The following is a 16,773-nucleotide window of genomic DNA, read 5'->3' on the forward strand; positions in this document are numbered from 1 at the left end:
TATCCAACCAAACTCCTTAAGGTCTGTTACACCCGGGAGGGAGCTATTTCTCCAATCACATCCAGGGTTCAGGAGCCGAATAGGAACACTGGGCTTATTCAGTTTCACCGCCTCCCTGCTTGTGAGTCCTTGCACCATCACTGTCTGAGTCTGGTGACTATTGGGAGTCATTCTATCCCATATCCAAGTATTTGGTTTCTTTTATCCATTCCCCTGTGGCCCCCTTTCGCTAATTGTACATATTGTCCGGGGTGAAGGCAAGTGTTACTGTTGATTTTCTCCGTGGGTGCTTCCCAAGCCGGGAGCTGACATTCCCATAGTCAGGATCACAAACCTGTGAAAACAGATTTCCGTTGCCCAGGTTACCATTACTTCCTTCATATGGTTTTAATTGAGAATAATGTTTCCATTTGCTTCCCGTTTTCACATCCACGAGTGCACAAGTATCACCTGTCATAATGACCTCATATGGCCTGGGTGTGAAATAAAGGGGGTAATGTTGATATAAGGGGCGTATACGATGAGGTCACTGGAATAGGCCTCTGGGGGTACGTGTGTCACGTTGACCATTACTCCGGTCCCCACCTGAGGGGTTCGTCGCTGATCTTCATATTTATTTGCCTCTCTGTCCCTAATCATCTGCCTGAATCTAACTTCCTTTCTTAACTTGCTTATGTAATTGCTTACTGAATTCCCTTATGTAGTCCCGAATTCTTCCTTGCAATGGCCCTACAACCCCTCCTCCTACTATAATGCCTTAGGGCTATTGCATGGCCCTGCCTGTCATCAATCCCAAATGAGGTAAACCCAGCCGTCCTATTTGGTGTAGCCCTAAGGCACATCAGAATGCTGGGCAATACTGTGGCCCGGCTGTTCCCTGTCTCCTGAATTGCTTTGGCTATAGATGTTTTTAATGTTCGATTTGTCCTTTCCACCATCCCTGAACTCTGCGGGTGGTAGGGAATGTGGATCTTCTGTTTAATCCCCATGAGTTCACACGTTTCTTTAATAACCCTCCCCATAAAATGAGTTCTGAATCCATGTGGAGTGGCACTCCCCATCTAGGTATTACATCCTCCGCTAATATCCTAGCTCCAGCTGTTGCTAAGCAGTCCCACATAGGGAATGCCTCCTCCCACCGGGTGAATCGGTCAATTATTACTAAACAGCATCTTTGCCCCTTTTGACATCGGCAATGGTCCTGTAAAGTCAACTTGTGTCTGTTCCCAGGGCCCCTTGGGGAGAGGTTGGTGCTGTAGTCTGCCAGGGTTATGCTGTGCACACACTACACACTGCTGACAATATTTTGCCACTTCTCTTCCTATTCCCTTCCACCACCAACATCGACTTATTAAGTTTATCATTTTGTTGTACCCGATGTGTGGGCTCCCGTGGTTAAACCTTTAATATTGTTTGTCTAATGCTCTCGGGGGTGGGGGGAACAATAACCCTTCCTTCCTTTCGCCAAATCCCATCCTGAGCCTTGCCTGCCGCACCACCCCCTCCCCCACCTCCCCCCCACTGCTCCCATTCTTCCCATTCTACCCCTGCCACATTGTGAATTTCCCTGATATTTATTTCTGGGATTCCCCTCTCTGGACTGGTAATGGCGGCTCTCGTCTTGTCCACCGTCTCGCTGGTCATGTCCCGTGTGGCCTTACCAGCCTGGCTATTCCCTTGTTGTCCTGGGGTGTCTATCTTCCGGAGGGCCTTTACCTCTATCACAGCTATTTCCTGAGGCCCATCTATTAACTCTATAACTAGCCTTTCATGTTGAGTTGTCTGCTTGCTGGAAGTAACGTATCCCCTCCTGCTCCATGGTCCGGCAAGTATACTGTTTCCCCCAACGGTGAAGGCAAATTTCGATTGGGACTCTTCGTGTATAGAGCAAAACCCGTTCGAGATGTCTAATACCGTAAATCATTTGCGGTCCGGGCTCAACCCATTGGAGATTGTGGCTGGACTAGGCCACAATAGGATGTATTCGGGGCCTTGCTGAATTGAGGGCCGTGTAATCTATGGTAAGTCGGTGGGATCTGTCCAGTTTCTTAACGGGCCAAATCGGGGAGTTTGTGGTCAACGCCATTTCCCTTACTATCCCCTGTCCCTTTAAACCTGCAGCTATATCGGTCACAGTCTTTATTGTCTCCGCCTTTACTGGGTATTGTCTCCTAGGTGGGTGTGCTGGTCCAGGTGTTTTAACTGGTTCCACCATCATATATCCACAGTCCCTTTTATGTTTTGCCCATATATCTGGAAATAGGCTGCAAATTACCCCATACTCCCCTTTTGTAACCCATTCCACCTTAACAATTTCTATTGGTCCCATCCACTGGGGGTTAACCGCGTTGTATTCTGGGCTTGAGTATTTTCCCTTCCCCAGGTCAGTGTATTATCTCCTGGGTTTACAGCTGTGCCAAGCAGTCTCTATCCCTAAAATAGACCCCTCACCACTTGGGCTCACCCAAAATTTTACCGGTAGTTCTATGCCCTCTACCTCTAATTTGTACCCATTCACTCCTCCTTGCCTGCATTCGTCCCCCACCCACCCCCTGTATCAGTATAGTCACTATCTCCACCAGGTCTTGCTTTGTAGCAAATTCCATCCCACCTAGAGCGTCACTAGTAGGTTCCTGTCGTTCAGGTCCACACCCCTCTTCACCGCCCCCTTTTTGCCAGCAGTTCGTTTTTGAGATCCCCCATCTTATGACAGTTCTCACACAGTCATCTTCCCTTTCCCTCCCCTTGGAGAGCAATCCTGGGCAACATGTCCTATCTGTCTGCACCGAAAGCGTTCAGGGGCCGGGTTCACAGCTGCTACTGCCGTTACCTCCGTAGTCGCTATCGTCCCCTTTACCGCCTCCTTCCGGATTTCCAGCTCCTCTGCCCACGTTATTAAATCATTATAAGTCCAGGGACGTGGCCAATCCTGTGGCCAAAACCTTTTGATGTTCCTCGCCTCGCCCTTTTCCAGGTTTAAAAATACCAGGTCACCTTTAGTGGGATGTTGTGTCCCACTACGATCCTTATCGGCTGCCCACTTCCTCTCACCAGACTGGGATGGTGATTCCCCTTTCCTTTGACGTACTCCCACAATGATTCCCCAATTCGGCCTTACTCCCCTAATGCTTCAATGAGCACTGCCTGTAAGAGCTGAACCTTGTCCTGGTCGGGTCGAGCAGAACTGCCACATCTCATTTCTGTCAGGTACAAACCATCCCTTACCCTGAAGTTAATTTTGTCCCATGTCCCTCTGTCGACTTTGGCCCCCGCCAAGGCAAGGCAGCCTCCTGGGGTGAGGGCATGGGCCTCTCCTAATTCATCCAATTTTTGCCAAAAATCTGCGTTCCCACTATTTTTCTTAGGGGTGCGCGGTTCTTTTAGTGACATCTGCCTCTCTGTAGTTGTGAACGGCACCACTATTGTGTCCCTTGTTGTTCCTGCCCCCGCTCCCTAGGATTTGGCTTGTCCACTCTCTGATAAAGGGGCCAGCTGGGTGGGGACAGAAGGTACCACGGGTCTGTTATCTGGAGGTGGGCATTGTCCTTTTTCCCAGCCTTCCCAACGATCCCTATACTTAGCTGCCTCGTCATCTAAATCCCATTCACCTTGATTATTCCTTTAGGAAACGGATCGACTGCTGTGACCAGCGCAACTTCACCGAAGGTGTTCCTGTGTTAATTCAGTTTGTTGCAGTTACAGACTCAGAATGAGTACAGTAGCTTTGTCAGATTTATCAAAAACAAAAACAGAATTACCTGGAAAAACTCAGCAGGTCTGGCAGCATCGGCGGAGAAGAAAAGAGTTGACGTTTCGAGTCCTCATGACCCTTTGACAGAACTGTAAATTCTGACTGCGGTTTGTATATGCAGGTTGATATTGAGAATAAAGCTCATTTTTAACCATTTTCCTGAGTGTTTCCTGAGTGCACAATCTGGGTTACTGCAGTGCGAGATGCAATGGCACAAGGTGCACACGCTCCTTACCCTCAATAGCAACACAGAGACAAGAGCAAATCAGCGAGGGAGTTTATTGCTTCTTAAAGAGACAGAGTGCAATCAAAAAAAAAATCAACAGCTTAAAAAATCAACAAAGCATTATAAGACAACAGTTTGTTTAATTAAAGGTTGGCTTTGAATAAAATATTAAATGACATTTTACTCCCAGATATTATAATCTGTCAGATTAAAAGACAAGTACAAAGAGTCACACATTATCTCATTTGAATGGAGCTCAATGTGGTTCGGATTATTAAATTAATATTCCCGGGAATGTGAGGTCAAATCTCACCGTGGACAATCTGACAATCTGAAATCAGGTTGATTGAGAAACATGGAAATTGAAATCTGCTTCCAGTGAGCGTGACAATCGGTGGGGGGGTGGGGGGTTGGTTTTAAACATCTCAAACCCCTGCCTCCAACTCACCAGCTTGTGGGGTTAACAAGGGGTGGGAGAGGGGCTGCCTGTTTAATTATTATTATTATAAGGCTGAAACCTGGCGTTAAATTCCCCTTACAATCCTGCCCAGCCATGAGGGAGGGAGGGGTAATTGGGGGAGGGGAAAATGCAGGAAGACGGGGGCTTGAGTGAGTAGAGGGGCTGGGGGAAGAGGAGGGAAATGAGGGAGGTGGGAGTGAGGGAAGGGGAAAAGAGGGGTAGGAGAGGGGGAGTTTGCTCAAGGGAAGGGATGAGAGGGGTGGGATAGTAGGAGGGGCCCGGGGAGGGGACAAGGGGGAGGGTCAGGGCGTAGGAGCCCAAGGAAGGCAGCAAAAGGCAGAAGCGAGCGAGGGGGGGGGCGGGGGGTGGGGTGGGGGGGGGGCGGTTGGTGGGTGGGTTGAGGAGATGAGTGGGGGGGGGAAGAGGATCAGGGGAGGGAAAGAAGGGAGGGGGGAATGAGGGGGGGTTGGACAAGGGGAGGAGCTAAGGCTGGGCAGAAGGGGCAGAGGGCAGAGGGCAGAGGGCGAGAGGAAGGGCTGGCGGGGTGGGTTTGTGGGTGCGGAGGAGTTTTTAAAAATTCTTTCACGAGTGTGGGTGTCACTGGCTCGGTCAGCATGTTTAATATCCATCCCTGTGGGAGTAGGAGGTGGTGACTGAGATGTGTGGGGGTATGGAGGATAGGGAGGGGGTCTGGGTGGCGAGGGGAGGGAGCGGACAGGTCGTTTGGAGGGGGGAAGGGTAGGTGGACTCTTCACAGGTGAGTCCCGGCCTCCTCCTTGTTCTCCCGAGACTCCCGGGGGTAAAATTCCGAGGTAATATTCCCTGGGATTCTCTTCAGCATTTCCTTGGGGAAAATGCGCAGCAGCTGCCACCCAATGTCCAGGGAATCGAAGATGGACCGGTTCTCGTACGGACCTGAAACACAGACTACACGTGAGATGGCTGTGGGAATGGGAGGGGGATGCTCAGTCCCTCGAGCCTGACTGTCTCCTCTCCTTACCTTGAGCAATAAAATTCTTCTCAAATTTCTGAAGGAATTCTAGGTACAGGAGGTCATCGGAAGTCAAGGCCTCTTCACCGACCACTGCCTTCATGGCTTGAACATCCTTCCCAATGGCATAACAAGCATACTGCCAGAGAACAGAGGAATAATGAGAGCGAGAGAGAGAGAGAGAGAGAGAACGTGACAGAGAGAGAGAAAGTGAGAGAAAGAGAGAGAGAGAGATAGACAGAGAGAGAGAGAGAGAGAACCATCAGAGGAAAGAAGGATGCTGGGAGGGTTTATTGCAAGAGAGAAAAACAGAGATAAAGATACATACATAGAGAGAGAGAGAGAGACATTCCTTCTCACTCACTACCCAATCCCACCTCACTCACTACCCAATCCCACCTCACTCACTACCCGATCCCACTCTCACTCACTACCCAATCCCACTCTCACTCACTACCCAATCCCACCTCACTCACTACCCAATCCTTCCTCACTCACTACCCAATCCCACCTCACTCACTACCCAATCCCATCTCACTCACTACCCAATCCCATCTCACTCACTACCCAATCCCATCTCACTCACTACCCAATCCCACCTCACTCACTACCCAATCCCGCTTCTCTCTCTGCCCAATCCTACCACGCTCCCTGTCCAATCCCGCCTCACTCCCTGCCCAATCCCGCCTCGCTCCCTGTCCAATCCAACCTCGCTCCCTGTCCAATCCCACCTCGCTCTCTGCCCAATCCCACCTCGCTCTCTGGCCAATCCCGCCTCGCTCCCTGGCCAATCCCGCCTCACTCCCTGTCCAATCTCGCCTCGCTCCCTGTCCAATCCCACCTCACTCCCTGTCCAATCCCACCTCACTCCCTATCCAATTCCGCCTCGCTCCCTGTCCAATCCCACCTCACTCCCTGTCTAATTCTGCCCCCCTCCCTGTCCAATCCCACCTCGCTCCCTGCCCAATCCCACCTCACTCCCTGTCCAATCCCACCTCCCTCCCTGTCCAATCCCACCTCCCACCCTGCCCAATCCCACCTCCCTCCCTGTCCAATCCCACCTCCCACCCTGCCCAATCCCACCTCCCTCCCTGTCCAATCCCACCTCCCACCCTGCCCAATCCCACCTCCCTCCCTGTCCAATCCCACCTCCCTCCCTGCCCAATCCCGCCTCATTCCTTGTCCTCTCTCTCTGCCCAATCCCACCTCGCTCCCTGTCCAATCCCGCCTCGCTCCCTGTCCATTCCCGCCTCACTCCCTGTCCAATCCATCCTCGCTCCCTGTCCATTCCCGCCTCACTCCATGTCCAATCCATCCTCGCTCCCTGTCCAATCCCGCCTCACTCCTTGTCCAATCCCGCCTCACTCCCTGCCCAATCCCACCTCCCTCCCTGTCCAATCCCGCCTCCCTCCCTGTCCAATCCCACCTCCCACCCTGCCCAATCCCACCTCCCTCCCTGTCCAATCCCACCTCCCACCCTGCCCAATCCCACCTCCCTCCCTGTCCAATCCCACCTCCCACCCTGCCCAATCCCACCTCCCTCCCTGTCCAATCCCACCTCCCTCCCTGCCCAATCCCGCCTCATTCCTTGTCCTCTCTCTCTGCCCAATCCCTCCTCGCTCCCTGTCCAATCCCGCCTCGCTCCCTGTCCATTCCCGCCTCACTCCCTGTCCAATCCCACCTCCCTCCCTGTCCAATCCCACCTTCCTCCCTGCCCAATTCCTCCTCTCTCCCTGTCCAATCCCACCTCCCTCCCTGTCCAATCCCACCTCCCTCCCTGCCCAATTCCTCCTCTCTCCCTGTCCAATCCCACCTCCCTCCCTGCCCAATCCCACCTCACTCCCTGTCCAATCCCACCTCCCTCCCTGCCCAATTCCTCCTCTCTCCCTGTCCAATCCCACCTCCCTCCCTGTCCATTCCCGTCTCGTTCCCTGTCCAATCCCACCTCCCTCCCTGCCCAATCCCGCCTCCCTCCCTGTCCAATCCCGCCTCATTCCCTGCCCAATCCCGCCTCACTCCTTGTCCAATCCCGCCTCGCTCCCTGGCCAATCCCACCTCCCTCCCTGTCCAATCCCGCCTCGCTCCCTGCCCAATCCCGCCTCACTCCTTGTCCAATTCCGCCTCGCTCCCTGTCCAATCCCGCCTCCCTCCCTGTCCAATCCCGCCTCCCTCCCTGTCCAATCCCGCCTCGCTCCCTGCCCAATCCCACCTCCCTCCCTGTCCAATCCCGCCTCCCTCCCTGTCCAATCCCTCCTCCCTCCCTGTCCAATCCCGCCTTGCTCCCTGCCCAATCCCACCTCCCTCCCTGCCCAATCCCACCTCCCTCCCTGCCCAATCCCGCCTCGCTCCCTGTCCAATCCCACCTCCCTCCCTGCCCAATCCCGCCTCGCTCCCTGTCCAATCCCGCCTCCCTCCCTGTCCAATCCCGCCTTGCTCCCTGCCCAATCCCACCTCCCTCCCTGCCCAATCCCGCCTCCCTCCCTGTCCAATCCCGCCTCCCTCCCTGCCCAATCCCACCTCCCTCCCTGCCCAATCCCACCTCCCTCCCTGCCCAATCCCGCCTCGCTCCCTGTCCAATCCCGCCTCGCTCCCTGCGCAATCCCTCCTCACCAATCCACCCAATTCCATGTGATTGCTCTTTCTGTTGTCTCCTTTAGTTTGGCTCTTGGTGAGTTTTCCCAGCCCTCACTGCCACATCCACTGTGTATTCCCACTCTTACCAGCTGATTGGACACGTCCGCATGGTCTTTCCGTGTCATCCCTTCACCAATGGCTGACTTCATCAGACGGGAAAGCGAGGGGAGCACGTTGATTGGTGGATATATCTGGAGGGGAAACAACGAAACTCAGAGAGAGATGTACAGGTCAGCGAGACCTTATCTTACTGTTAACATGGACTGAATCCATCCATTCACCTGTTTCTGCACTCTGACCAAAGTATGATCGTATAGTTGCATTCAATCCAACCATCTCCCCATGACATTCAATGGCATCACCATCACTGAATCTCCACTATGAACCATTGACGTGTTACCATTGACCAGAAACTGAACTGGCCTAACCATATAAATACTGTGTCTACAAGAGCAGGTCAGAGGCTAGGACTCCCCTGGTGAGTAACTCACCTCCTGATCCCCCAGAGCCTGTCCACCATCTACAAGGCACAAGTCAGGAGTGTGATGGAATACTCTCCACTTGCCTGGATGAATGCAGCTCCCACAACACTCAAGAAGCTGGACACCATCCAGGACAAAGCAGCCCCGCTTGATTGGCACCACATCCACAAACATTCACTCCCTCCACCACCGACGCACAGTAACAGCAGTGTGTGTACCATCTACAAGATGCACTGCAGGAATTCACCAAGGCTCCTTAGACAGCACCTTCCAAACCCATGACCACTACCATCTAGAAGGACAAGGGCAGCAGATAGATGGGAACACCACCACCTGGAAGTTCCCCTCCAAGTCACTCACCATCCTGACTTGGAAATATATCACCATTCCTTCACTGTCACTGGGTCAAAATCCTGGAACTCCCTCCCTAACAGCACTGTGGGTGTACCTACACCACATGGACTGCAGCGGTTCAAGAAGGCAGCTCACCACCACCTTCTCAAGGGCAACTAGGGATGGGCAATAAATGCTGGGCCCAGCCAGCGAAGGCCACATCCCATGAATGAATAAAAAAAATTCGATCACTGCCTACTATACAATTATCAAAATTAATGAAGGGTTTTGAACGAGTAATTAGGGAGAAACTGTTTCCACTGGCAGGAAGATCAGTAACCAGAGGGACACAGGTTTAAGATAATTTGCAAAAACATCAGCAGCGAAATGATTAGAAATGTTTTTACTCAGTGTGTTGGGGTCTGGAATGCGCTGCCTGAATGGGGGATGGTAGTAACTTTAAAACTTTATTTTTATTCATTTACAAGGTGTGGGCATCACTAGCAACTGGGCTATGTTTACTGCCCATCTCTAACTGCCCTTGAGAGGACAATAAGCTGCCAGTCTGAGCTCCTGCACTCCTTTCCAATAGCAGCGGCTTGTTAGGCCATTTCCAAGGGCAGTGAAGAGTCAGCCACGCTGCTGGTGGTTTCGGGTTACATCTATCACGCTGGGTAAGAATGACAGATTTCCTTCCCTAAAGGGTATGAGTGAACCCGATGGGTTTTTAAAACAATGGTCGTTTCATAGTTCACTCTTACTGAGACGTTGCTTTATTTAATTGACTGAATTTAAACTCCCTGGCTGTAATGGTGAGATTTGGAATCATGTCTCGATCACGAGAGCAGAGCTGCGGATAAGCACTATGCTGCCGGAACGCTCCAGGAAAGGCAAAATCGGAAGGTGACAGGGAATAAAAACGTGGGAGTGGGACTAAATAGGTGGTCCTGTCAAGGAGCCAGCATAGGCATGAGGGACGAATGGCCTCCTTGTGTGGTTCTATGATTAATGTACAATGTGGGTACTGGAGAACAATCAAAAGCAAGAATTTACAGAGATGGTCTAGTTCCTGACTGCACGAGTCAATGTTTACAAAACATCTATCCCTGCGGAGGACGGGTCTGGTGTAGGCTCTGAGTGTTTCTAGCTGGCGTGGGGCCATGTTTACTCTGTACGTTGCACTGTGAACAGCATCGTCTTCCAGCAGCCTGAGGTGTGAAAAGCAGCACAGAAACACCAGCTATATAACCACCCTCAACCCAACACCCCCTCCTCATGCACACCTCACACCCTACCCAACCCCACCCCCCCCCACCCTCCCACCCCACATCCCCAACCCCACCCCCCCACCCCACCCCTCCACATCCCCAACCCCACCCTCCCCAACCCCATCCCCACCCCACATCCCCAACCCCACCCCCACCCCCCCACCCCACATCCCCACATCCCCAACCCCACCCTCCCCAACCCCACCCCCACCCTCCCCAACCCCACCCCCACCCCCACCCCCCCACCCCACATCCCCACATCCCCAACCCCACCCTCCCCAACCCCACCCCCCCCCACACTCCCCAACCCCACCCCCCCCACCCTCCCCAACCCCACCCCTCCCCACCCCCCCACCCCACATCCCCAACCCCACATCCCCAACCCCACCCTCCCCAACCCCACCCCCCCCACCCTCCCCAACCCCACCCCTCCCCACCCCCCCACCCCACATCCCCAACCCCACATCCCCAACCCCACCCCCCCCAACCCCACCCCCCCCACCCTCCCCAACCCCACCCCTCCCCACCCCCCCACCCCACATCCCCAACCCCACATCCCCAACCCCACCCTCCCCAACCCCACCCCACCACCCCACATCCCCCACCCCACATCCCCAACCCCACCCTCCCCAACCCCACCCCCCCACCCCACATCCCCAACCCCCCCACGCCACATCCCCAACCCCACCCTCCCCAACCCCACCCCCCCACCCCACATCCCCAACCCCACCCTCCCCAACCCCACCCCCCCACCCCACATCCCCAACCCCACCCTCCCCAACCCCACCCCCCCACCCCACATCCCCAACCCCACCCTCCCCAACCCCACCCCCCCACCCACCCTCCCCAACCCCACCCTCCCCCACCCTCCCCAACCCCACCCCCCCACCCACCCTCCCCAACCACACCCTCCCCAACCCCACCCCCCCACCCACCCTCCCCAACCCCACCCTCCCCAACCCCACCCCCACCCCACATCCCCAACCCCACCCTCCCCAACCCCACCCCCACCCTCCCCAACCCCACCCCCCCCACCCTCCCCAACCCCAATCCCCCACCCACCCTACCCAACCCCACACCCCCACCCACCCCCACCCCCCCACCCACCCTCCCCAACCCCACCCTCCCCAACCCCACCCCCACCCCACATCCCCAACCCCACCCTCCCCAACCCCACCCTCCCCAACCCCACCCTCCCCAACCCCACCCCCACCCCACATCCCCACCCCATCCCCTCCCCAACCCCACCCCCCCACCCACCCTCCCCAACCCCACCCTCCCCAACCCCACCCCCACCCCACATCCCCAACCCCACCCTCCCCAACCCCACCCCCACCCTCCCCAACCCCACCCCCCCCACCCTCCCCAACCCCAATCCCCCACCCACCCTACCCAACCCCACACCCCCACCCACCCCCACCCCCCCACCCACCCTCCCCAACCCCACCCTCCCCAACCCCACCCCCACCCCACATCCCCAACCCCACCCTCCCCAACCCCACCCTCCCCAACCCCACCCTCCCCAACCCCACCCCCACCCCACATCCCCACCCCATCCCCTCCCCAACCCCACCCCCCCACCCACCCTCCCCAACCCCACCCTCCCCAACCCCACCCCCACCCCACATCCCCAACCCCACCCTCCCCAACCCCACCCCCACCCCACATCCCCAACCCCACCCTCCCCAACCCCACCCCCACCCCACATCCCCAACCCCACCCTCCCCAACCCCACCCCCACCCCACATCCCCAACCCCACCCTCCCCAACCCCACCCCCACCCCACATCCCCAACCCCACCCTCCCCAACCCCACCCCCACCCCACATCCCCAACCCCACCCCATCCCCTCCCCAAACCCACCCCACCCTCCCCACATCCCCAACCCCACCCTCCCCAACCCCACCCCCCCCACCCACCCTCCCCAACCCCACCCTCCCCAACCCCACCCCCCCACCCACCCTCCCCAACCCCACCCCCCCACCCCACATCCCCAACCCCACCCCCCACCCACCCTCCCCAACCCCCTCACCCACCCTCCCCAACCCCACCCTCCCCACCCACCCTCCCCAACCCCACCCCCCCCACCCCCCCACCCCAAATCCCCATCCCCACCCTCCCCAACCCCATCCCCACCCCACATCCCCAACCCCACCCTCCCCAACCCCATCCCCACCCCACATCCCCAACCCCACATCCCCAACCCCACCCTCCCCAACCCCACCCCCCCACCCCACATCCCCAACCCCATCCCCTCCCCAACCCCACCCCCCACACCCACCCTCCCCAACCCCACCCTCCCCAACCCCACCCCCCCCACCCACCCTCCCCAACCCCACCCTCCCCAACCCCACCCTACCCAACCCCACCCCCCCCCACCCTCCCACCCCACATCCCCAACCCCACCCTCCCCAACCCCATCCCCACCCCACATCCCCAACCCCACCCTCCCCAACCCCATCCCCACCCCACATCCCCAACCCCACCCTCCCCAACCCCATCCCCACCCCACATCCCCAACCCCACCCTCCCCAACCCCACCCCCCCACCCCACATCCCCAACCCCACCCTCCCCAACCCCACCCACCCCACCCCACATCCCCAACCCCACCCTCCCCAACACCCCCCCGCCACCCCACGTCCCCAACACCACCCCCCCTCCCCAACCCCACCCTCCCCAACCCCACCCCCCACCCCACATCCCCAACCCCACCCCCCCTCCCCAACCCCACCCATTCACCCACCCTCCCCAACCCCACGCCCCCCACCCCCCCACCCCACATCCCCAACCCCACCCTCCCCAACCCCATCCCCACCCCACATCCCCAACCCCACCCCATCCCCTCCCCAACCCCACCCCCCCACCCCACATCCCCAACCTTACCCTCCCCGACCCCATCCCCACCCTACCACATCCCCAACCCCACCCTCCCCAACCCCACCCCCCCACCCCACATCCCCAACCCTACCCTCCCCAACCCCACCCCCCCACCCCATCCCTACACCTCTCCCCAAACCCAGCCTTTCTCTCTTCCCCATCTCCCCCATTCCTCTCCCACTGTTTAATTTAGCAAGTTCTATTCCGAGCTCTTGCCCCCTCCTGATTGGAGAGAGATGTAGAAACTTAGAAACTAGGAGCAGGAGTAGGCCATTCGGCCCTTCGAGTCTGCTCTGCCATTCATCATGATCATGGTTGATCTTCTATCTCAATGCCATGTTCCCACTTTCTCTCCATGCCCCTTGATGCCCCTAATACCCAAAAATTTATCAATGTTTCCTCATCTCTGTCCTAAATTGGCTTCCCCATATCCTGAGATTGTGGCCCCTGGTTCTAGACTCCCCAACCAGGGGAAACATCCACCCTGCATCCAGTCTGTCTAGCCCTGTTAGAATTTTATACATTTCAATCAGATACCCCTCTCATTCTTCTAAACTCCAGTGAATTCAGGCTCAGTCGAACCAATCTCTCCTCATATGACAGCCCTGCCATCCCCGGTATCAGCCGAGTGAACCTCCCTCGATGGCAAGTATATCCTTTCTTAAGTAAGGAAACCAAAACTGCACACAATATTCCAGGTGTTGTCCCACCAAGGCCCTTGTATAACTATAGTAAGACATCCCTACTTCTGGACTCAAATCCTCTTGCAATGAAGACCAACACACCATTTGCCTTCCTAATTGCTTACTGCTCCTGTCTATTCGTTGTCTGGTGAACAAGGACACCCAGATTCCTTTGTACATCCACATTTCCCAATATATCACCATTTAAATAATACTCTGCCTTTCTGTTTTTCACACTGAAGCGTATAACTTCATATTTATCCATGTTATACTGTGTCTGCCATGTGTTTGCCCACACACACAACTTGTCTAAGTTGCCCTGAAGCCTCCTTGCATCCTGCTCACAACTCACAACCTCACCCAGGTTTATGTCATCAGCAAACTTGGAAACATTACATTTGGTTTCCTCATCTAAGTCATTTATATATATCATGAATAGCTGGGCCCCAAGCACTGATCCCTGTGAAGGTGATGGCATTGTGGTAGTGTCACTGGACTAGTAATCCACAGTCTCAGGGTAATGCTGTGGGGCCCTGGGTTCGCATCCTCCCATAACAGATGGTGGAATTTAAATTCAATAAAAATCTGGAGTTTAAGAAAAAGTCAAATGATGGATTAAAAAATCACCATCTGCCATCCAGAAAAAAGACCCATTTATTCCCACTCTCTGCTTCCGGTCTGTCAACCAATTCTCAATCCATGCCAGTATATTACTCCCAGTCCCATGTGCTTTAATTTTACACACTAACCTATTATGTGGAATTTATCAAAAACCTTCTTGAAATCCAAGTACACCACGTCCACTGGCTCTCCCTTATCTATTCTGCCAGTTACATCCTCAAAAAACACCAGTAGATTAGTTAAGCATGATTTCCCTTTCATAAACCCTCAATGACTTTGTCTAATCCCGTTAATGCTTTCCAAGTCTTCTGTTACCATGTCTTTTATAATAGACTCTAGCATTTTCCCTACTACTGATGTTAGGCTAACTGGTCAGTAATTCTCTGTTTTTTCTCTCCCTCCTTTTTTAAATAGTGGGGTTTCATTTGCCACCCTCCAATATGTAGGAACTGCTCCAGACTCTAAAGGATTTCAGAAGATGACCACCAATGCATCCAATATTTCCAGGACCCACTTCCTTCAGTACTCTGGGGTGTAGATTATCAGGCCCTGGGGATCTTTCAGCCTTTAACCCCATTACTTTCTCGAGCACCATTTTTTTTTTTTACTAATACTGATTTTCTTCAATTCCTCCCTCTCACTAGATCCTTGGTTCCTGAACAAGTGTCCTCTTTTGTGAAGGCAGAGCCAAAATATGTGTTCAATTCTTCTGCCATTCCTTTGTTCCCCATTATTGGAAGAGGTGCTGACTTTGGTCTGGGTAGTGATGTCACTCACCTGTCTGTTATGTAGCTGTCTGTCAACATAGATCTGGCCCTCGGTGATAAATCCTGTCAGATCCGGAATCGGGTGGGTGATATCTGTAACAGATCAAACAATCGCTACACAGTTAGAGAGTTCACAGAAAGCACTAGATTACCACACCCTCTGTACCTACAATACCAGAGTGCACAAGACAGTGTATGTGAGTTTAGCCACTTGATTCTGAAAGTGGTCCCTTTAAGAGTGAGATGTTGTGACTCCCAGAAGGGTCAGGATGTAGAAAGCCCATGGGACTCTCTCTTCACCATCCAGTGAGGAAGAGAATAGTGCGCAGGAAGATAGCGGAGCTGACACAGGGCACGATGAAGGGATGCTTTCCTTACTTAGTGTTTCACCTACACAAGAACATAAGAAGTAGGAACAGGAGTAGACCATTCAGCCCCTCGAGCATGCTTCACCATTCAATATGATCATGGCTGATCATCTTGTGTTTTGATTTCCACATTCCCATCTACCACCGATAACCTTTGATTCCCTTACCTAACAAGAAGAATCTATCTACCTCGGCCTTAAAAATATTCAATGGCCCCACCTCCACCACCTTCTGAGGCAGAGAGTTCCAAAGTCACACAACCCTCTGAGAGAAAAACTCTCCTCGTCTCTGTCCTAAAAGGGTGACCCCAATTTTAAAACACTGCCCCCTAGTTCTGGACTCACCCACAAGAGGAAACATCCTTCCCACATCCACCTTGTCAAGGCCGTTCAGGATCTTGTATAACTTCAATCAAATCACCCTTCACTCCTCTAAACTCCAGTGGAAACAAGCCCAGTCTGTCCAACCTTTTCTCATAAGACAACCCACTCATTCCAGGTATCAATCTAGTAAACCTCCTCTGAACCGTCTCCAATACATTTACATCCTTCCTTAAATAAGGAGACCAAAACTGACCACAGTATTCGAAATGCGCTCTCACCAATGCCCTGTATAACTAAATTATGTTCAATCCCTCTCGTAATAAAGGATAACATTCCATTAGCCTTAACTACTTGCTGTACCTGTAAACTAACTTTTTGTGACTCGTACAAGAACACCTAGGTCCCTCTGCAGCTCAGAATTATGCAGCCATTCTCCATTTAAGTAATACTCTGCTTTTTTGTTCTTCCTGCCACAGTGAACAACTTCACATTTTCCCACATTAAACTCCATTTGCCAGATCCTTGCCCACTCACTCAACCTATCTCTCTATCCATCCGCAACCTCCTCATGTCCTCTTCACCACATACTTTCCTACTTATCTTTGTGTCATCTGCAAATTTAGTTACCATGTCTTCACTCCCCTCATCTAAATCATTGATGTGAATCATAAAAAGTTGAGGCCCCAGCACAGGCCCCTGTGGGACTCCTAAACCTAAACAAGTTGTCACCTCTTGTTGCCATCTTGTGACCAGACACCTCACTGCACTAACTGTCCTACAACCCGCTCTCCGTTCCTGTACAATCCTCCAACTTGTCACCCAGAAACCATTGCCCCAACACCCACACTTCGACAGGAGAGCTAGGCATGGGGGCTGAACATTCCCACTGAACATCAGGGCCTCAATGTCAGAACCATTCCTGGCTCCTGAGTCCATGTGTTGTGGCATTGTGCCGGTCGGGACCCGGGGGGGCTGGGGGTAGAGGGGGT

General features: G+C 54.3%; 1 protein-coding gene across 1 annotated transcript in view; it reads right to left on the reverse strand.

Moving 5' to 3' along the window:
- Window positions 1–229: 229 nt before the first annotated feature.
- The window catches only part of LOC121275984 (V-type proton ATPase subunit B-like), a 144,826-nt gene continuing 128,282 nt past the window's right edge, over window positions 230–16,773 (reverse strand). The window contains exons 5-11 of the mRNA XM_041183931.1: window positions 15,104–15,186; window positions 8,149–8,253; window positions 5,438–5,567; window positions 5,193–5,352; window positions 3,609–3,672; window positions 2,787–2,965; window positions 230–473 (exon numbers count right to left, since the gene is read on the reverse strand). Coding sequence (XP_041039865.1) covers window positions 230–473; window positions 2,787–2,965; window positions 3,609–3,672; window positions 5,193–5,352; window positions 5,438–5,567; window positions 8,149–8,253; window positions 15,104–15,186 — 965 coding nt within the window. The remainder of the gene's footprint in view (window positions 474–2,786; window positions 2,966–3,608; window positions 3,673–5,192; window positions 5,353–5,437; window positions 5,568–8,148; window positions 8,254–15,103; window positions 15,187–16,773) is intronic.

The sequence above is a fragment of the Carcharodon carcharias genome, chromosome 1, assembly GCF_017639515.1.
Source record: "Carcharodon carcharias isolate sCarCar2 chromosome 1, sCarCar2.pri, whole genome shotgun sequence".
Classification (NCBI taxonomy): Eukaryota; Metazoa; Chordata; class Chondrichthyes; order Lamniformes; family Lamnidae; genus Carcharodon; species Carcharodon carcharias.